At 48.4% G+C, this 21,455-nt stretch overlaps 2 protein-coding genes across 2 annotated transcripts; both read left to right on the top strand.

The window, feature by feature from the left end:
* Positions 1-215: 215 nt before the first annotated feature.
* On the top strand, positions 216-5,981 carry Prss45 (serine protease 45). Its single transcript, NM_001008864.2, is given in 6 exon segments — positions 216-344; positions 1,318-1,344; positions 3,251-3,398; positions 3,837-4,111; positions 5,069-5,232; positions 5,491-5,981. Coding segments are annotated over 6 exon segments (993 nt in total). The 5' UTR covers positions 216-238; the 3' UTR covers positions 5,764-5,981.
* A 3,185-nt stretch (positions 5,982-9,166) lies between these two features.
* Prss46 (protease, serine, 46) lies at positions 9,167-20,981 on the top strand. The gene is made up of 5 exons (NM_001008865.2): positions 9,167-9,290; positions 13,774-13,951; positions 14,165-14,427; positions 15,566-15,729; positions 20,545-20,981. Exons 1-5 carry the CDS (start codon positions 9,206-9,208, stop codon positions 20,797-20,799), a joined length of 945 nt encoding a protein of 314 aa, NP_001008865.2. The 5' UTR covers positions 9,167-9,205; the 3' UTR covers positions 20,800-20,981.
* The last annotated feature ends 474 nt before the right edge of the window (positions 20,982-21,455 follow it).

Here is a 21,455-nt window from a genome sequence, read left to right on the forward strand (position 1 = left end):
CCAATCCCAGCCCAGGGATATAGATCTGGAATCTGAGACCCAGTCCCTGTCAAGGCATCTGAACTCATCTTAAGAACCAGACTGGGTTCAGATGCGAGAACTCAAAGCTCCTGAAGAGGCATGGTCACGCTCTTGGCGCCAAGTCAGTCACGTGTCTAAGACGTCATCACGTACAGGGGTGTGGGCACGTGACAGCACGCCGGCGCTATCGCTGCAGTCCACAGGGACACACTCATGGATGGCTACGTCACTGCGCCTCCTGGACGCTGGGCCTGGATCCTTGAGGCGCTGGATCCCAACCTGCTTTGCGGCGCTACTGTTGCTGCCTCCACGGCCAAACTTAGGTGAGGCAGGCACCTCCTTCTCTCTTGTCCTTTGTTCCTGTGTCCTCTCCCCTCCAGTCTAGCTCAGGTTGGCTATTCCCTTCCGCCACCTGAAACTTTTGTGTGCCATCCGCACCTCGCTGTCACCTTTCTTCTGCCACTCCTAAGTTTCTCAGGCCACAACTACACTGTGGCCTCCTGGAGACAACAGTCCTGAGGAGCATCCGGGACTTCCCTCCACGCCCAGGCGACTTCCGCCTTCCGTGTCTCCATCCTCTCGAAAGGATGATATTCTAAACCTTGGCTTCTTTCCATTTCCAGCAGAGGTCAAGCCCTTGGGTGCTGCTGTCTTTTCACACTCCCCTGTCCCACAGCCCCCAAATATACCCCCAAATCTGACTGCCAAAGAGAGTGTTTCCTGAGTGGGGTGGGGCTGGAGCAGGGCCCTCCCCATGCTGTGAGGCGGAGTTTACATAAGTCATACCCCACCACACCCCAATGCGTGCACCACCTTTCTCCTGCCCTCCCTCCCAGGGCCAGCCTTCCCCAAGAGCCATGAGCACTGGGCGCTGCCCTCTGGCACGTTTATTTTCCATGTAATCCTCAGCCCAATTCCTGACGTGTTCTTCCCCTTACTGTTCCTGGTTTTGTTTGTTTGATTTACATCTCTCTCCTTTTTAAATTTCCTGTGGCTTCTCCCTCAGCCCTTCCTCCTCACCCCTCTTTGTTCTCCTTTCATTGCTGGGGAGTGGGGGAAAGGTCTCGTGAGCCCTAAGGTAGCCGTGATGTCCTGAACCTCCTGTCTCCATCTCCTTAGTGCTGAGATTACACACACACACTGGGGAACAGCATGAGATTAGGTACCATTCGATGAATGAGTGAATGGACTGGGTGGTGATGATGATGGTGATGGTGATGATGATGACGATGACACCCCTTTACTGCTATCCTGCCACAAGTTCCTGCCTCACACCCGTCCTCCTTTTCTCCTCAGGTTATAATGAGGACCACGCTGAACCAGGTGGGTAGTGACTGGGAAACTTTCAGTTCCTGGGGAAAAGAAATGTTCTCAAAGTCTCTGCCTAAATAGCTTTTCTGGCTTGGTAGGAGCAGCACATGTAGCTGCCAGGACACAACCCTACTGTTTGAAACAAAGAATGCCTGGGTCTTCCATGGGAATGCAAAGCTACTTTGAATTCAGCTCAGACTTCAGCCTTTCCCACAGTTGCATAACAAGCCTCCTGGGCCATTGTCTCAAGAGCCCAGCTCCCGGGGTTTCCTGTCTTTTCCCTTAGATCCAGGGAGTGCATGGTTGGGGTCATGGGACTCCATTGCCTTGGGTTGTCAGGACTCTAATAAGGTTCACAACCGACTCTGGGGTTGATTTACGATGTTCTTGCTTCTGTCCAACCCTTGCTTCTTTCAATTTTCCCTCTGTAACTCAGTCTCATCTGAAGGGGTCTGTGTGTGCACGCACATACCCTCGAGCATGTGTGCACACACACGCAAATGCATGTGGAGGTCAAAAGTCAGACTCAGGTGTGATTCCTCATGCGCTGCCCACTCTTTCCGGAGACAGAATCTGTCACTGGTTGGGAGGTTACTGGCTAGAATAGACTCTCTGGCTAGCGAGCCCCAGCAATCTGCCTTCCCCTTCTCCCCAGCACTGGGATTACAAGTGTGTCCTACCATGCCTGGCTTCACCCTGTACTGGGGATTGAACTCATGTCTTTGTGCCTGCACACCAAGCACTTTACCACCTGAGCTGTCTCCTTAGCCCCCTAAAGACGTTTTTTATTTGGACATAAAATCGTTTTTGGTTTTTTTGTTTTTGTTTTTTGTTTTTGTTTTTTTTTTCTGTGCAAGACTGTTTGTGTATGTGTCTGTGCCTTGTGCCAGGAGAGGGTGCCGAATCCCATAGAACTAGAGTTACAGATGATTGTGAGTCAGCGTGTGAGTGCTAAGAACCAAACCTGGGTGTCTGGGAGAGCAGCGAGTGCTCTCAACCACTGAGCAGTCTCTCCAGCTCCTCACTAACTTTCGAAGTTTAGTACATCATCAGTTTTGATGTGACACTTCCAAACGTGTTTGTAATTTCCCTTTGTTATATTACTGCCTGCAACCCACCCTTTCTTTTCATAAATATGTTCTGAGATTTTCTGTCTTCTCTTTACTAGTTTTTTTTGTTTTTATTTTTATTATTTTATCTGTTTATTGGAGACAGGATCTCTCTACATAGCCCTGGCTATCCTGGAACTCCCCGTGTAGACCAGGCTGTCCTTGAACTCACAGAGATCCACTTGCCTCTGCCTTCTGAAAGCTGGGATTAAAGGCATTTGCCACCAAGCACCACACACATTGTACTTTATTTAGAGTCTCTACACCTATGCCATTCATCCATCCATCCATTCATCCATTCGTTCATTCATAAACCTTGTTTACTGGTAGACCAGTAGACAAACTAATAACTGTGCGCTCCAGACTGCTTAGGGTAAAGACCTCCCTTAGAGAAGTTCATAGGGTTTTTTGTTTGTTTGTTTGTTTTGTTTGGGGCATCAAAGAAATGCAGCCGACAGTACAGCTCTTGAAGAACAGGATCCTGTGCAGGAAAAGCATTTCTCATCTTGGAACCCCTGTTCTGTTTCTGCATTGTCTTGAGGTTGGACACAGGTCTCCCTCTCTGAATCTCAGTCTCCAGCTGAAAGGTCTCTCTGCCTCTTTATGCTCTGACCCCTGAACTGTCATTGTTTGCTCAGTTCAGTACCTTTGAGGTCCACTATCCTCTACTTGCCCGTCTCTTCTCTTCGAAATGGGAAGGAGGCCCTGATGTTACAGTGCTGGCACCTCCACCTCAAGGGTGACATGTTCCTGGTCATTCTGACTTTCCTCTCTGCACTCTGTATTCTCTCGCATTGCCTGTTCTGAAGTTTGTGGCGCACCCTGGTGGTCTGACAGCTTGGAGGAGCGCCACCATTGGCCCTGGGAAGTGAGCCTTCAGATAGAAAATGAGCACGTGTGTGGAGGAGCCCTCATTGATCAGAGCTGGGTGGTGTCCGCAGCTCACTGCATCCAGGGGTGAGTGTCACCTGTGCACCTAGGATCTAAAAAACCAAGAGCTACCGTGGGCCCAGTCAGGGCCCCTTGGGACTAATAGGAAACCATGCAGGAGGAGGGAACACTGAAGAATGGGAAGAGCTAGGCTCAGTGTCGCACAAGATCCTCTGACTAAGTTGGGATGAGACCTCGAGCAATAGAGACTGTATCCTAAACTGGGCAACAGGAAAACCTACACCCCCCCACATCAGGAGAACATTTATGGGCACTGATACCCACACATCTTGACCCAATGTGACTGTGAATGAGAGGGTTGTTCTGTCTTTGACCTTGAGCACCCCAGGCTGGATTAACCCAGATTGAGTGGACATCAGAGACAGGAAAAGTCCTGGGAGGAGGCGGGTGCATAGCTGTGTGGAGAGACTGATGTGGACCAGGAGGGCTCTTGCCTCCCTGCAGCAACAAAGAATACTTAGTGATGTTGGGTAGCAGTACACTCCAGCCCAGCGGCTCCCCCTGGGCCCTGAAGATTCCCGTGGGTGACATCATCATGCATCCCAAGTACTGGGGCCAGAACTTCATCAGAAGCGATATTGCCCTTCTCTGTCTTGAAACCCCTGTCACTTTCAACAAGTACATACAGCCCATCTGTCTCCCAGAGCACAACTTCAACTTGAAGGTCGGTATGAAGTGCTGGGTGACTGGCTGGGGCCAGGCTAAGCAACACCCCTCAGGTGAGTTGGATGGGGTTGGGGACGCCCCTTTGGGTCTTTATCGTCCTCTCCCTTATGGTGCCTTTGAGGAGGCTATGACTGTGGTCTTTCCTCATATGGTGCCCATTGTCATGGTTCACACAGCCCTGCAGTAAGGCTAATACTGCTTGGGCTGGTAGGCGTGTTCGTCTACCTTATAGAAAAATGCAAGATTTAGGGAGCCACCAAGTCCCCTTCCCTACCTACCTCCCTACCTCCCTCCTTTCCTCCCTTCTCTGTCCCTCCCTCCCTCCTTCCCTGGCCACAACTGAAACAGCTGCAGTACTCTGAGCCCTGAGCATCGGAATACATGAAAGGAAGTCACAGAGTAGGCCATTGGGGTGAGCAGCCAGAGGCTGACAGAGCAAGTGTGGAGGAAGCCAGGTATACGGATGAATGCCACCTGTGATCCAGCATTAGGGAAGTGGATCCAGGGAGTGATGGGTTCAGAGTCAACCCCAAGTACATACGTTTGCTACCAACCAGGGCCGCGTGAGACTGTTTTAAAAACAAAAAAACAAACAAACAAACACACACACACACACAAGCAAGGCAAAGCTCAGGGGACCTGAGCTGAACTCTGAGTAGATAGATGACCTGACGCCTAGACGCAGCTGTCAGCAGCTTCGAAGTCAACAAACACATGGAAAGAGAAATCACAGGGGCCTGGCCCTGTGTACGTGGCTGTACTGTGACTCAGTAGCCTTCTGGGTTCAGCAGCAAAACCTTCCTAGAGAAGAGGCTGCTGAACCAAGGCCTTGCCTGCAGAGGGGCTCTCCCTGTCCGGCCCGCACTGCAGAGAAAGACCGCTGGAAGGGATGCTGCACAGATGTGGTAGAGTCATCAGCTGATCTGCAGGCTAGGAAGGACCATGACACTGGGCAGAGCAGGGGCTGACGGGAGTGAGGGGTCGCAGCTTATCCCTTATGTTCCCTACAGCCAAGTTGACACGGAGTCTAGAGCTTTGGGAGGCTGAGGTATCCATTGTTGACAACAAGAACTGTGACAGAGTCTTCCACAAGAAGACCTTCTATCCCCAAGTTATCCCCCTTATCCGGAAGAACATGATCTGTACCACCAATCATAGGGAGAACCCGTGCTATGTACGTGAGTTTCTGGAAGCATTCTGGCAACTCTCTTTCTGGGGAGCAAGTCCTAGGACGGGGGCCTGTTTCCTGGGGGCTCAGCCTGTTCCCCCTTACCATCACCTGCTACATAGGTGTGGTCTCCAACTGAGAAGCCAAAGGAGCCCCAGCCAGTGAGCTCCAGGAGAAATGATTCTCTCAAGAGGAGCTGAGAGGGTGGGCATTGTAAGTCCTTTGGTCCCAGCAGAGCCTCCTTCAGTCCCTTGTCTTCTCCAGGGAGATCCTGGGGGACCATTGGCTTGTGAAGTCCATGGCAGATGGATTCTGGCTGGCATATTCTCGTGGGAGAAGGCCTGCACCAAAGCTCCGAATCTAAGCGTATACACCCGCATCGACAAATATACCGGATGGATCAAGGAGCAAGTGAGCCGTGGGGCGCGGTCCAGGCGCTGCAGGACCTCCTGCCTTCTGTTCCTGCCCTGGCTGCTGCAGCTCCCAGTCAGCCCAGGACCTCCCCACCCCTTCCTCTTCCTGCTTTGCCTCTGCTGAATGGCACTAGGTTGCCTCTCCATATTCCACAGGAGTCAGGGTGGGAATGGAATGACCCCTGGAGAACTTGGGTCCTGCTCTGGCGTCCTAGCAGGGAGGACTGTGGTGGGTGGGCTAGGCCTTGCTTGAGTGTCCAGGAGAAAGGGAGGATGTGCCTGTCAGGAGGAACGTTCTGGAATTTAAGACCAAGAGCAGAGATTAAATTTGTGTGAGAATGAGCTGTCTCTCTTCTTTCTTCCCCCACCCTGTTCTTTGGAGGGTGACTCTGGAGGTTCAAGTAGATGGGAGGAGCCCCTAGTTAGGGGGCTCATGGTTTCTGCCATGTTTCTACTACTGGGGCCTATGAATAAGGGCCTGGGTTGTGGTCTCAGTTTCCTGACTTGTACAGGGGGCAAGTGAAATATGCCTTGTGGGCCAACAGTGGCGACAATCCACAGGCAGAATTCTAGGCTCAGTTGTCTAGCTGGTTTCCTTCCTTCCCTCCCTTCTCTCCCGCTTCCTTCCTCTTTCTTTCCTCTCTCTAAACTGATTGTGAAAAGCATGATCCTCCCACTGTGGAGAGTTTCAAAACACATCAAAAGCCTGATTGTCCAATCTGAGAGCTTCGCGCATTTGAATTGAAAACACTTGTTGAACAGTTCGTGCTACGGCCGCCGATTGCTCCCTGCTCGCCAAATGTGTCTTCAGATCTCATCAATACCTCCCACCCTTCACACTGGTGCAGCCGGGTAGTTTCTGAGAGCCTTCCCACAAAATAAGGATTTGCCTGTTCATCTTAGAGTTCTGTTTATATGGTTTGGAGAAGGACCTACGACAGCCATACTTTTGGTTTTGAATGAGTGAGTTTATTGAATGTATAACAAACAGAACTAAAGTAATAAATAGTGTTAGGTAGATGGTTGAATAATAGGTGAATGATGGATACATAGATGGTTGATAAGTAATAAATGATAGATGATATAGATGGTAGATGATTGATAATAGATAAATGATAGATAAATAAAAGATGATGGGTAGAGATATAGATAATAATAATAATAATAATGATAGATAGATAGATAGATAGATAGATAGATAGATAGATGGATGATAAACGCCATTGAATCAGGTGCTAAGAACACCCAGCAGAAATTGACTGGGGAAGTTGGCTGAGTCAGCTGGACTTCCTGTAGAGAGTCCCAGGCAGAGCAGAGTTCCCTCAGGTGAGGTTTCCAAGTAAGAGGACAAATAGTCACCTGGAGATCCACCCCATAAGCAGCCACCAAACCCAGTCACTATTGCTGATGCCAAGAAGTGCTTGCTGACAGGAGCCTGATATGGGTGTCTCCTGAGAGGCTCTGCCAGAGCCCTACTGATATAGATGAGGATGCTTGCAGCTAACCATTGGACTGAGCACAGGGACCCCAATGGAAGAGTTAAAGGACTGAAGGAGCTGAAGGGGTTTGCAATACCATAGGAAGAACAACAATATCATCCAACCAGACCCCACCAGAGCTCCCAAGGACTAAACTACCAACCAAAGAGTACACATGGAGGGACCCATGGCTCCAGCCGCATATGTAGCAGAGGATGGCATTGTCTGGCATCAATAGGAGGAGAAGCCCTCAGTCCTGTGAAGGCTCATTTCCCCAGTGTAGGGGAATGGCAGGGCATTGAGGGGTGGGAGGGGAGTGGGTGGGTTGGAGAGCATCTTCATAAAAACGGGAGGGGGATGGGAGAGGGGGGAAGGGGATAACATTTGAAATGCAAACATATAAAATACCCAGTAACAGAAAGAGATATCACTTTTAAACCCTGCGTCTGTGCAGCAGCTAACCACCACCTGCGCTTCCTGCTCTAGGGGATCCGATGCCCACTCTGGCCTCCTTGGGTACCAGGAACACAGACGTGCATGCAGGCAAAACTACCCATGCATACAAAATACTTTCTTCACAGAATAGAACTTTAGACATTTTCATCACTTGGTTACCGATGTGCTTGGTTTTTTATTATCTTTGTTTTATTGACCAAATGCCCTCTTTCTTCTCAAAAGAGAGCCTTTTGAAGGCTGGGGCTGCAGAGCCGGCTCAGCAGTTAAGAGCACTGACTGCTGCTGCAGAGGACCCAGGTTTCTCTCCCTGCAGCACATGGTGGCTCACAACTGTTGTAACTTCGGTTCTGGGGGGTGGGTGTTACCCTCCTCTGGCCTCTGTGGGTACTGAACACATGTGGCGCCCACATATATTTTTTTTTCAGGCAAACCCACATAAAGTAAATATTTTTAAAAGAAGGTATTCTTTTTCACAGAGGCAGAGAGTTTCTCTCTTTTGTTCTCTCTCCACTTTCTCTCCCTTTTCTGTTTTCTGTGTCGAGAGCATTTCTGCCACCAATCCCCAAGGGGAAAAGTTTGCTGTGCTTGAAACTTGAACACCACACAGCAAGTGCAGTTCTAGTTTAGAGGCCTTTTTCATCCACGGTAGCCACACGCAGCCACAGACTACTCAGTGCTGGGAAGCCACTGGGCATCTGTTCTCTGAGGCAGCAGGTAGGCCCTTCCCCTGCCCCCCGGCTTCCCCACAGGCCCCATGAAGTCTTTCCTTCTGCACCCTCTGTGCTGTCCTAGGGGTGAAGCTTGTGGTTTCTGTACATCTGCTTTACAAACAGTTGCCTACAGTGATCGATCATGTCAATCCATCCTCCTCAGCGGCGTGTAAGAATGTGTCACTCTAGGCACTCAGTATGGGTGGCAGGGGGCAGCAGCAGAAGTGGGGTGCAGTCATGGACACTTGGAGCAGCAGGGATCCTTGGTAAGGTGGAGAGGTGGGGAGGTGCCCCAGACACCGTTTATTCTGTTGAAGGATAAAGACCCAAGCCCACGGGTCACTGCTTCCTCAGCAGCCCCACAGCCAGCTCCCCATCCCTCAACCTCCCCAGGACCTGCTCTCTTTTGAAAATACAATCCCTGAGGGAAAGCCAAAATCCCCAACTACAGAGCAGCTGTCCGTTCTGTAAAGGAGTTGCATCTCAGTTTCTCTAGGGGTTCATCAGTGGAGGCTGACAACTCTAAGGGAGCTCCATGGGCTAACCATAAGACACTGCCACAAACCTCACCTCTAGCACTATCAGAAAGCAATAAGGGACAAGGTCCCAGGCTCAGAGGTAGGCATGAGGGCATCATGAAGGCCTTTGCTAAGAGCTGGGCTCGGGAGACATTGTAACGGACCAGGCTTGGCCAGTCACAGGCTCAGCACTAAACCCCCAAAGCACCATTTCAGGGTGGTTTCTGGCAGCCCTCCTTCATTGCTGTAGCAACCCCTTGAAGCTGCTTTAGCAGGGTGAGCCACTACCGTTGGGCAGAGGCCTACCCTCATCGATCCTAAGTAAACAACTGAGTTCTAGAATCCTTGCACCACGGAGACGCTCCATCTTGTTCTAAAGACCAGTAAGGGCTGGACTCCTTGCCATGGCGTGTGGATCAGTGGATCCTCAGGGCCTTCTTTCACCTCCACTTTCTTCGGCCAGACTCAGTAATGTGCCCCATGTGGAAGGTAGGACAGGGACCAGGAGAGACCTGAGAGCCTGGTGTCTCCATTGGCTGTCCTCATACCTGCGGGGCCTCACCTATGGTGTACTGGATGAGTGCATCCTCAGTAGGCTAGTGGGATGGGTGTGAACTGTGACCTTTCGTGACCCACATGTCCCATACAGGGTGGCACCAGCATCAGTGTTTCAGGGTGACCACAAACGGATAAGGGATGAAAAACAGGGAACACACTAACATCAGTGCTTGTCTTAGGACTCGCTTGGGAGTCTTAGGACTTAAGACAATGACTGCACTGCCTGAGTGTCCCCTCACCCTACACCAATTCCCAGTTGAGACGATTTACACCTCATTGGCGGATGCTGGGGCCTCCTCCGTTTCACCCAAGAAACCTGGGTCCAGCTTTAGTGCTTTGTGTGTGATAGAACCAGGACTCGAAAAACAAAACAAAACAAAAACAACAAAAAAACCAAAAACAAACCACTTCCAATAGATGCTTTGGGATTGAGAAATTTGAGTGGCAGAGGATATCCATTCTCTTCCTGAGAAAGGTAGTTTTTGTGGTAGGACCCCTACCTTGAGTCACCTGCTGGCTATACATTTCGTGCCTGGCTGGATGCTAGCTGGGGTGGTAACTGGGAATTGGGTACATGATGCCCAGCTTGGGGACTGTCTTCTTCTATCATCATGTGACATCCTCTCTCCTGGACTAGTGCATAGGTGAATGAGTGACTGAACCCTGAACTTCACTGCCCTGTCAGGCAGTAGTGATGTTTCCGGGGCGGTTAGGGGAGGGGCAGCTTTAGGCACCAGCATGGGACCTAGCTGCTGTGTCTCCTCGGATGAGGGGTGGGAGTCAGCTATGACCTTACAGGAGCAGAGTCTGCAAAGCCAATACTCTTTCGGGTGGCCACCTCTGAATGCAAACGAAGTATCAGGTCCCTGTTTGTCAGTGGGGGTGCTTAGCTTCTAGACCATCAAAAACAGAGTATCGAGGTCTGAAGTGGAATCCATTTGAATCCCCGAGTGCCTGCTATGGATGGAAGAGTGGCACTGGGACAAGGTTGGTCTGCAGCACACTGCACACGAAGGGCGCAAAGAACCCATCATGGCTGCGGAGATGGCTCAGAGGTTAAGAGAGCTCACGGTTCTTCCAGAGGACCTAGGTTTGGTTCCCAGCACCCACACCTGAGGCAGCTCACAACTGCCTGTAACTCTAGCTCCAAGGGATCCGCCTGCATTCGCATGCACATGCAAATATGTCGACATACACACCTACGCAGAGTTAAAAAAATAATAAAAATATTAAAGCCAACCCATCATGCCCCCTCCTTGGTGCTGATACCTGCTGTTAGCATATCCAGGCCAAATCCCGTGAGTCCTATATAAGGTTTAGAAAAAGGTTGGGGTAAGTGCTGTCTTGGACACAAGATCTTGAAAGAGTTTTTCTTTGAGACCCAGTGATCTTACAGAGCATGGGGAACACTGAGGAAAGGGCCAGCCTTGTACCCAGAGTTGTCACTGTGGGACTGGTAAAGCTCTTCTTACAGAACTTTGGCTTTCTCTGGGGTTGCTGCTGTATGGGAAAAGAAAGGGCAAACTTCTTAAGACCTCCCCTAACTATCGACACGGACCGGTCTTGGTTGAGATAGACTGAAATCAGAAACAAAAGGGTCTTAGTCAATGTTCTATTGCTGTGATAAAACACCATACCCAAGGCAAGTTTTAAAAGGAAGCATTTGATTGAGGGCTTGCTTACAGTTTCAGAGGTTTAAACTATGATCATCATGGTGGGACGCATGGCCACAGGAAGACTGACCTAGTGCTAGAGCAGTAGCTGAGACTCACATTTGATCCTTGAGTTGCAGGCAGAGGTGGGCCTGCTGTGGGCTTCTGAAACCTTAAAGCTCACTCCCAGTGACACATTTCCTCCAACAAGGCCACACCTCCTAATCCTTCCCAAACAGTTACTTTAGAAACACATTCAAATATATGAGCCTATGAGGGCCATTCTCATTAAAACAAAACAAAACAAAAAACCCACCACAGTGTCCATAAAGAAGAAACAACAGCAGCAACAGTGGATGGCCATGAGCCTACCACTGCGTATGAGGAAGGCTAGGAATGTGGCTCTCTGGGGTAGGCGTGGGGATAAGAGAGAAAGGAGACAGGCACGGAGATAGGCTGTAGACATGACCTGAGCATCGAGAGAAAAAGACAGTACTGTGTGGAGACGTAGGGGTCTGCACAGAAGGCCAGTAGTTGAAAGTCAAGACATTCTGCCCACAGGAGTTGATGACAAGGGGACATTTACCTCTGATAGTAGCAGAAGCTGAGAGTCTAAAGATTTGTCACATGGAGTGGAGGTTGGGGATAGGAGAGGAACCTTTTAAGGAAGGTAGCAACTGCCTTCCTGGGAGTGGGTACTTAGGTAAAGTCAGGAAGCACAGAGAGGCTTGGTAGGGTCCTAGACTCCTTTAAGGACATGTCCCTACTGATCTAAAGACCCCTCCCACCAGAGCCCACCCCTGTGTGAGCATGTTCACCTATGCAGGCGCACGTGTAGGCAGAAGATTGACATCAAGATGTTTCTCTCCATCACTTCCCCACCATATTTTTTGAGACAAGGTCTTTCACTGAACTTGGAGCTCACCATTTCAATCATGCTGGCTGCCAGGAGAGCTCCTAGGCTGTACCTGTGTCTGCCCGTAAGCTCTGGGGTTACAGGTGTGTCCACTGCCACATCTGCCTGGGAATTTACTAGGTCCTTGTGCTTGCACAACAAGACCGTACCCTGCTCCCCAACCATAAACCATACCTCGCAAAGGTCTAAACACCTCTCTATATCACTCCCTGGGGACCAGCTCTATATATGAACCTTCGGAGGGACACACAAATTACATCTACACCATAGTGATTTCAGCAAGGACAAGGCAGGACCTAGTTGATGTTCTTGGCTAATATGTAGTTTATTCTGGATATTGGTTATTCATCGCCCCTCAACCTTCCTCACCACAGTCCCCCAGACTGTAGCGTTGAGTCCTACACTGCTCTACGTTGCATGGGGTACTGCGGAGGGAATAGACTCTGTGTCATGGCAGCATCTGACGGTGTGAAGGAGTCCACTTCCGCCTGTTTGAGGGACTCAGTGACAACCTGTGTCCCATTTAAAACAAGACAACAACAGAAGCTCCCCCCAACCAAGAAACAACAAACCTTCCTCCCACTGTGCATGATTACATCTGTAATCCCAGCACTTGGGAGATAGAGAAAGGAAAAATCAGTATTACACCAACATCCTTGTTTCCTTTGGCTGGCCAGCCTGGGCTACATAGACCCTGTAATTAAAAAAAAACAAAACAAAACAAACAAAAAGCAGGGACTGGAAAGAAGGTTAATCAATTAAGAGTGCTGACTGTTCTTCCAGAGGACCCAGGTTTGACAGCTCCCAGGTCAAGCAGCTCACAGCCATTTGTAACTCCTGCTCCAGGGAATCTGATATCCTCTCTGCGTATGACACGCACATGATGTGCAGACGTATATACAAGCAAAACACCATGCACATAAAAATAGGACGAAAGAATAAAAAGGCAAAACAAAAACTAAAAATCTCAATCTTATCTCCAGTTCAATGCAAGCTCCCATCCTCCTGTTCTTTTTTTTTCTTTTTTCTTTTTTCTTTTTTCTTTTTTCGGGTCTGGGGACCGAACCCAGGACCTTGTGCTTCCTAGGTAAGGGCTCTACCACTGAGCCAAATCCCCAACCCCCATCCTCCTGTTCTTGAGGTCAAGGAGAGGCAGACAAGCCTCTCTGTTTCCTGGGTATGCGCCATAGCTGTAGTCGTACAATAAAACATCACTGAAAAAAGAAAGAGAGAGAGAGAGAGAGAGAGAGAGAGAGAGAGAGAGAGAGAGAGAGAGAGAGAGAGAGAAGAAAAGGAAAGAAGAAAAGAAAAGAAAGAAACAAAGGGGGAGGGGCACTGAAAGCCAGGCAGCAGTGGCACAGTCCTTTACCTGGGATACAGAGACAGGAGGATCTCTGTGAGTCTGTGACCAGCTGGTCTACAGAGTTTCACAAAGAAACCTGGTCTCAAAAAAAAAAAAAAAATACTGTCCATGTATTTTTAGATACAACCATTAGGAGTCCTGGCAGGAGGCCCCATCACTTGCTCTAAACTGATGAGCTCACCCCTCTGGTGGTTCACTCCTCCTTTCCCAAGTTATCTGTCACACCATGGGCAGGAATGAGTCCTGGGGTGATTGCTCATAACCATAACAAGTGTCAGACAGCTGTCCGGACACTGTTTAAGGGACTTTCTTTATAACTGGGGCACTGCTAGGTCTGTGGTTGCCAGTTTTGAGCTTCATTCCCCCTCGACTTGGGCAAATGACAGTGACTCCTTGGGACGCGGCTGGAGGATGCTTCTGCAGTCTGCTTGGCCTGTGGGGTGAGGGCTCCTCTTTGCATCCGTCTTTCCCCTTTCTCCTCAGGGCCCTGGTTCTGGTCCTGTGGTCAGACCAACATATCCTGCAAGGTGGTCAACGGGAAGGTGGTGGAGGTGGGCAAGTGGCCGTGGCAGGTAAGCATTCTTTTCCTGGGAATGTACATCTGCAGCGGCTCCCTCATCCACCACCACTGGGTCCTCACAGCCGCACACTGCTTACAAAGGTCAGCTCAGGGGCGTCTTCACCTGGGGGCTTGGCTTTCAGGCCTTGGGGGGAGGGGGAGTTGTGGGGAGTGGGGATGGATCTTGGTGAGCCTGGGGATTTGGGAGTGGAGGAAGTTACCTGTTCCCCGAGGTTGCCTATCACTCAGAACCTTATCTCTCCAGTCACTCGTGGCCTTAACTGCTAGTGATCTGTCTCTTCTCTGGGCCTGCAGATCTAAGAACCCGGCTAACTACACCGTGAAGGTGGGAGTCCAGACCCTCCCAGACAACAGCTCCTCAGAGCTCCTGGTCACTAGCATCGTGATTCACGAGAACTTCATCAATCACATGTCCCATGACATCGCCATCCTGAAGCTCAAGTATCCTGTCACCTGGTCCCCCTTCATCCAGCCAATCTGTCTCCCCGAAGTCAATTTCAAGCCAAGCATTGGCACCATGTGCTGGGTCATCGGCTGGGGACTCGAAAAGGCCAAAGGTGAGTGCAGTAGAGCAGAGGTCTCAAGACACCTGTGTCTGCAGAACACGGTCATGGGGTCACTCAGTCATTTCTTCCTTCACTCTGTCCTCTGCAAGCATTTCCTGAGCCCAAAGATATACAGTGTTCAAGTTTGAGACAAGTGGCCCGTGAGGACCTCAGCTTCTGAAGTTAAAATGTGTGTGTGTGTGTGTGTGTGTGTGTGTGTGTGTGTGTGTGCTTGTGTGTGTGTGCTTGTGTGTGTGTTTGTGTGTGTGTTTGTGTGTGTGTTTGTGTGTGTGTGTTTGTGTATGTGTGTGTGTGTGTGCGTGTGTGTGTGTGTGTGTGTTAACGTACATGTGCTACAGGTACTTGAAGGTCAGAGGACAACTTCAAGGAGTTGGTTCTCTCTTTCTACCCCAGGGGTCCTGGGGATCTAGTTCAGTTCATCAGGCTTAATGTACTCACTCGCTAAGCCATCTCACCAACCCCCAAAGCCAGGTTAGCTCAGATCCTATACCAAGTCCTTAGCCTGCAGCATAGTAGGAAATTAAGTCTTTGGCTGTTCACAGGGGATCTGTATTGGCGGATATGATGAGCCATAGAGGTGACCTCTCTAGTCAGTAGCTGCAGCCCTGTTGCTGTTCCTTGGAGTCCATCAACTTCCAGCAGGCAGCAGGTGCCATATCTAGCCGTCTAGGGTCTTGCTGCCTCTCCCAGGAGCAGTGAACCAATGCTTATTCTCACAAACCCAGAATTGTTGGGAAAATATCTCCTCTTTCTCACTCCATACTTGACTTTCACCCCAACCACCTGGGAGACTTCTGCTTCACTTGTTTTGTTTTAGTTTAGTTTGTTGTTGTTTGTTTGTTGTTTGTTTTTGAGGCACGTAGCCTTAGCTATCCTGGAACTCACTCTGTAGACCAGGCTGTTCCCAAAGTCACGGAGCTCCACCTGCCTCTGCCTTCCAGGTGCTGGGATTAAAGGCGTGTGCCAGTCTTGGTTCTTGTCTTAATTTGTTCAATGAGTGGGAACGATTTTGAAAGTCAGGCGGCTTTTATGAATGAACATCTCAGGACATGACCTCTCACAAACAAACGTAAGTGAGTTGGAAATAGGTTCCAAAGTTGAAGTCATGACGAGATCTTTCCCTCCACAGGGGCCCCAAAGACTCCCTATAGTGTCCAGGGCGTGGCTGTCAGGATTGTGAACAACGAAATCTGCAATCATCGATACCAGTTCCTCCTGCTGAAGAACCAGAAGAAGTTCATTGGGAACGACATGTTATGTACAAGCCCAGAATGGGGCCTGGATACTTGTCAGGTGTGCACTGTGTAGATGGCGTTGGGGGGCAGGCAGCACGGGGGTCATACTGAGGCAAGGTCTCTCTACATAGCCCTGACTATCCTAGAATTCACTGTGTAGACCAGGCTAGTCTCAAACTCACAGAGATCCACCTGCCTCTGCCTTCCAAGTGCTGGGGTTAAATGCATGCAGCATCCTTAGTTCTTGGCTTAAATTTCCTTTACATGTGGCCATCAGAGACCCAGTACAAAAGTCCGAGCTCCCATTTTCCAGTATGGAGGGGTGGGGAGGAGTTGTGTAAGCTAGTTATCTATGACTGTGCTAAAGCACCATGACCTGAGCAACTTACAGAAGAAAGAGTTATGTGGGGTTTACGGTTCTAGAAAGATGACAGTCTACCACCATCACAAGAGGGAACATGGCAGCCGTCAGGCAGGCCTGCTTCTGGAGCACCTACTGAGCATTCACATCTGGAGTCACAAACAGGAAGCAGAGAACACTCTGGAGAAAGCTGGAGGCTTTTGAAGCCTCGCACTTCCTCCAACAAGCCCACACTTCCCATCCTTCCAAAGGAAGTCTTCAAACATAAACTTATGGGGGCCGTTCTCATTCAAACCATTGCAGGGGTGATTTTTCCCCCCCATCCATGGACAGTTCTTTATTTTTGTTATTTAGAAAGGATCTCACTATGTAGCCCTTGCAAGCCTTGAACTCACCGTTTAGACCAGACGGACTTGCCTTGAACCCACAGATCTACCTGCCTCTGAGTGCTGGAGTGGTGGGATTAAAGTCTTGCACCACCACGCCCAGTTCTGTGGCCATTTTAATGCTCCTGAATGTTAGCCGTATGCCTGCAGATCTGGGTCAGGCCCTGGCAAACAGTTTTGCAGACATAGGTATTCTGTAAGCTTTGGCCACTGCTTCTTCTGGTAAATAATGTTTTCGAGATGCATCTTTCATTTTCTTATTTAAAATACTTTATTTTATGTGCATATGTGTCTGTGTACTGTGTGCACACCTGGTACTTATGAAGCCCAGGAGAGGGCACTGGATCCCCTGAAGTGATGTTACAGATGGTTGTGAGCACTCAGAACTGAACCTGGGTCCTCTGCAGGAGCAACGAATGCTCTTAACTTCTGAGCCATCTCCCCAGTCCCCAGACTCCCGCTTTCTCGAGAACATTTTGCTCTTAAGTCCCGACTCTCCTGAATTTAAAAGACAGAACTCCTTTGGAAGATAAGTCCTTTTATGGAAGCATACTTTGCTTACAAATAAAAAGTATCTCTTGGGCCAGAGGTTTATAAGTAGGTAAGTTGAAAAGTAGTTGTAATACGTGACAGAATGTCTGAGAAAGGAAACAAACGCATATGCATCACTGACACAGCAAAGGACTATGAGAAATTTACCCACAAGTCTAACTGGAGGGACACTGCAGGCTCTGTCTTTAACTTAGCCACTAATATACCCTGAAATAACATTATCTAGAGTTCCCTACATTCTAGAAACACAGCTAGTTGGGTTTAATTTATTTACATCCAACAAACACTGCTGGGCTCTAGGGTAGAGTCGGGCCCAGAGGGACCTGGCCTTGGGGAATAAGCAATTGTTGTAATTGTTGTGTAGAATAAACCATGTGGCCTTTTTTACCTCCAGTGAGGCCAGGGTCCACTTTAAGTGGAGTTGGCTCAACAGTTAAGAGCACTTGTGTTATTGAATGGATTTAGTCCCAATCAGGGGCTTCTGCCCTTCCTCCGATCATTCAGTTCCTAGATAAAACCTTATATGTCTAATACGCCTTAGTCAGCACTAAAGCTGAGCAGACATCTACCCTCTGTGCTATTGGAGTCTACTTTCCTGTCCGTAACCCTGAGTTATTACCATGTTCCACCTGGGCTGCCCTTAACTCCCAATCGGCCAGCCCTCATGGCCACCATTTAAAGACTTTTACACCATGGCATCTTCTCCTCTCTCCACTTTCCTCTCCTTCCTTGTGGTCTCCAAGCCCAGAGATCTCCACCCCCATCTATGTCTCTTCTGCCCAGCTATTGGCTGTCGGCGCCTTTATTTAACCAACAGTTTTAAACTAGGGAGCAAGGTCACGTTATACAGCTGGATTCTCTCATTCCTGGGAGCAGTCAGGCCTTTGGGCCCAGTATTTATCATCACAATACATATCAAAAGATCAAACCCCAACACGGTTGTTCTCGCAGGGGACCCCAGTTAGAGTCCCAGCTCCCACTGGTGTCTGATAACCATCCTTAACTCCAGTTCTAGTGGATCTGACACCCTCTTAATGACCTCTGAGGACAGCAGGCACACATGCACTGCACAGACATGTATGCAATCGAGACACTCACGCCCATAAAATAAAAAAAAATTTTTTTTAGAAAGTGTTTAGAGAAAGTCACTCCCTTTGTTAAGTTTTAGCATGAGAACCACACATGCTTCACTTGGGAAATAATTCACGTTACAGAACTTTTGAAGTAACAGAAATTACCCCCTTCTGTTTTAGGCTGTTTTATTCACAGTTATTGGGTTAATCAGATTTCCTGTCAGTCATCAACCCTAAGGCTTTTAACTTTTGATTCATTTTTTTAATTCATTATTTTATGTGTGTTGAGGCACAGGGGTGTGTGTAGGTGCCATCGGGGCACAGAGAGCAACTCGTGAGAATTTGGTTTCTTCCTCCACCGTGTGGGTTCCATGGGTTGGACTCGGGTCACCAGGCTTGGTTGGAAGTCCCTTTACCAATTAGTTTAAATAACTTGCACTTCCTTAGGACTCATCCCCCTTCAACCAGAGTTTTAAATCCTTTTAAATCCACAAAATAGAAGTCGTAAATAAACAGTCTTAAGGTTCTGGAAGAGAATTTTTCCCTGGGTATAGATTCTCTTCTCTATTTTCACTCAAACCTCAGGGTAATCGCATCTCCACCCCTACCCCCAGCCCCAGCTTCATCCCGCAAGTTAACGATTCCTTCGTTTTCTAATACTTGAATTGCCCTTACTGATTCCTTTTCAAGTATTTTGAGCCTAACACTCAGTGACAATGACTGTTGATCCTAATGAATAATTTATTTTCCTTCTCTTGTTTGGTGCTAAAACCTATCGCAGCCCCTAACTAAAATTTGCAATGTGTAGACCACATTTTATGGCCTTTGCGGCAGACATTCTCTGCTTCTAGATCTAATAATTATAGATCAAAATTCTGTTTCCGTTTCTGAAGGTCAACGTTTTGTTCTTTCTTGAAAAGATATTTGTTGCTGAGTTACGGTTTTATTTTGGGGCAAGAAAAAAAAAAGTGCCCACATATATTAAATATCTGTCTGTCTGTCCTCTAGTATGTCTTTCCACATGCTCTTTCTTCCTCTAGAACTCTAGCAAGGACTCCCATACTGCAGTTTCTGGCTCCACCATGCAGACTTGGCTTTCCTGTTGTCTACTTGGCCTACTCCTATTTGTCTAACATGCACGTCCTTCAAGACGTTTGTGCCTTTGAAAAACACTTACTGCTGTTACATATTTTATTCTATATAAACAATATTATCCTGCATATCCAGATCATCTCAGATTCTTCTGGGGAGGCAATGGGTTCTTTATGTCCATTTGAGAAAGGGAACCCACGGGGCCCAGACTAGCTTCAAACTCTGTGTTTGAGGATGGCATTGAACATCTGACCTCCTGCCTCTGTTTGAGAGCTAAGATCATGAGGGTGCCTGTGCATCCAGTTCATGTGATTCTGGGGATCATACCCAGGTCCTTGTGTATATTCAGCAAGCATTCCCCCAACTGAATTACACCCCTGTCCCCAAGTGTCCCATTCTAATTCATCATCTTATTTCCAACAGTGTTTGACGTCCTTTTCTTCCTGGATGGTCTTTATTTAGATGTGTTAGACTGAATATAATCCACCTCCGGATTGTAGATTTTGAACTTTCTTTTTGAAAAATATTTCATTTTTATTTTTAATGATACATATTTGTGTTGTCTGTGAGTGGGTTTGTACGTACAACGCAGGTTCCCATGGTGGCCGGATCTTTCTATCCCTGGAAACAAGAGTTACAGGTAGTTGTGGGCAACACGGTATGGGTTCTGAGAAAACTTGGGTCCTTGGAAGAACAGTACATGTTTATAACCTAGGAGCTATCTCTCCAGCCCATTAAAGCTTCTTTCTAAAATGTGTTTCTTTGTGCTGGTTAGCAGCTCCTCTTATGTCTTTAGGTAGAACTTTATTATGTTTAATATATATATACACATATTATATGTATTATACTATATATTTATAAATGATATATTATTTATATATTACATGTATATAGAGCTCTTTCCTGGTTCATAAAAGTTTCAACTGTTATAGGCTCTCCCTACCCCCTTTTTCTTATGCTAGAGACAGAACTCAGGGTCCCATGCATCCTAGCTGGATGCTCTATCACTAGGCAGCAAGAAGCCCATAAAAAGAATTTTCTTTAAATAGTGAGGAAGCTACTGTTACCTTCTGATATATGACACTGTATGTTATTTTCCTGGATATGCCAGTCTGTGCACACAAGCAGAGGAGAAGCCGGTCACAGCTCCTAAGATCTCCCTCTGTAAGCAAGATTGTGAGACCATCAACACTTGTACTTTGGAGGCCCACCAGGGCTTCAGGATGGCTCAGTGGTCCCAGAACTAGCAGAACAATGAAGAGACCAGTGCGGTCCCAAGCCCAGACCTTAGTACAGAATTTCCATGTCACAGAATAGGTTCATTCTTAGACCGCAGCCTTGAGGACAACAAAGACCTAATCCAGCAGAGGTTACTGCTACTTGAAGCCTCCTGTCCCCTCTCGTTGCAGGATGCCTCTGGCAGCTCCCTGGTTTGCCAGATGAACAAGACCTGGATCCAGATGGGTGTGGTGAGCTGGAACTTTGGCTGTGGTCGTCGCCAATTTCCAAGCATCTACACCAGCACCTCCCACTTCACCCAGTGGATCAAGAGACAGATTGGCGACCTGAAGTTTGCCAGCATGGCCGTCCCTTCCTTCCTGAGCCCGTTCATCCTCACTGGCTACATTCTGCTGGTATCCTTGGGCTCCCTGTGGCTCTTGTGAACTATTGTCTCTTAAACAGCCACTCCTGGAGGCTACTTCTCCGTCCTCTCTGCTCAGCCCTCAGAAGACGTGGACAACGGAGGCTGAACATTTCAGGACAGAGGGACTTTGGGGAAGGGTCCTTGACCCACTGTGGGTTTTGTTCCCCAGTTGTTCAATGAAGATGCTCTTGAACCTTTTGAGCCATCTGAAGTTATCATGTTCTTGACTTTGACTAAAGCCCTTTAGAACACCTCCCACATAAAACTTGGCCGTTTCTTAAGCTCTGCCTTCTCTGATACTCTTACTCTACATCTGTCACAGATATGTTGTGTGATCCTGGAGGTGGTTCTCTTGTTTCCCATATAATTTCCTCTTTTACAAAATTTACATTTATGTGTGTGCATGTGCATATGAGTGTGGGTGCCCATGGAGTGTCAGCTTTCCTGAGAGCAGGAGTTGCAAGTGGTTATGGGCCACCTGGTGTGGCTACTGGGAATCAAACTCAGGTCTTCTGAAAGAGCAGTGCACACTCTTAACCACTGGCCCGTCTGTCTCTCTAGCCTGTAAGTTGCTCTTGCTGACTGAGACTTTGAAGTCACTGCTCTGTAAACCTAGCAGTTCAGCAGCTCCCATATTCCCAAGGCCCCTTCCCCGTGTCTTTCCTCAGGCCCTCC

Source organism: Rattus norvegicus, chromosome 8, assembly GCF_021556685.1.
Source record: "Rattus norvegicus strain SHRSP/BbbUtx chromosome 8, alternate assembly SHRSP_T2T, whole genome shotgun sequence".
NCBI lineage: Eukaryota > Metazoa > Chordata > Mammalia > Rodentia > Muridae > Rattus > Rattus norvegicus.

Excerpts from the sequence above, each read along its gene's own strand:
- Prss46 (NM_001008865.2), top strand. The coding sequence starts at position 9,206 with ATGGCGTGTGGATCAGTGGATCCTCAGGGCCTTCTTTCACCTCCACTT. Across the intron at positions 14,428-15,565 it reads GGGACTCGAAAAGGCCAAAG|GGGCCCCAAAGACTCCCTAT; the intron begins GTGAGTGCAGTA and ends TTCCCTCCACAG. Across the intron at positions 15,730-20,544 it reads GGGGCCTGGATACTTGTCAG|GATGCCTCTGGCAGCTCCCT; the intron begins GTGTGCACTGTG and ends CTCTCGTTGCAG.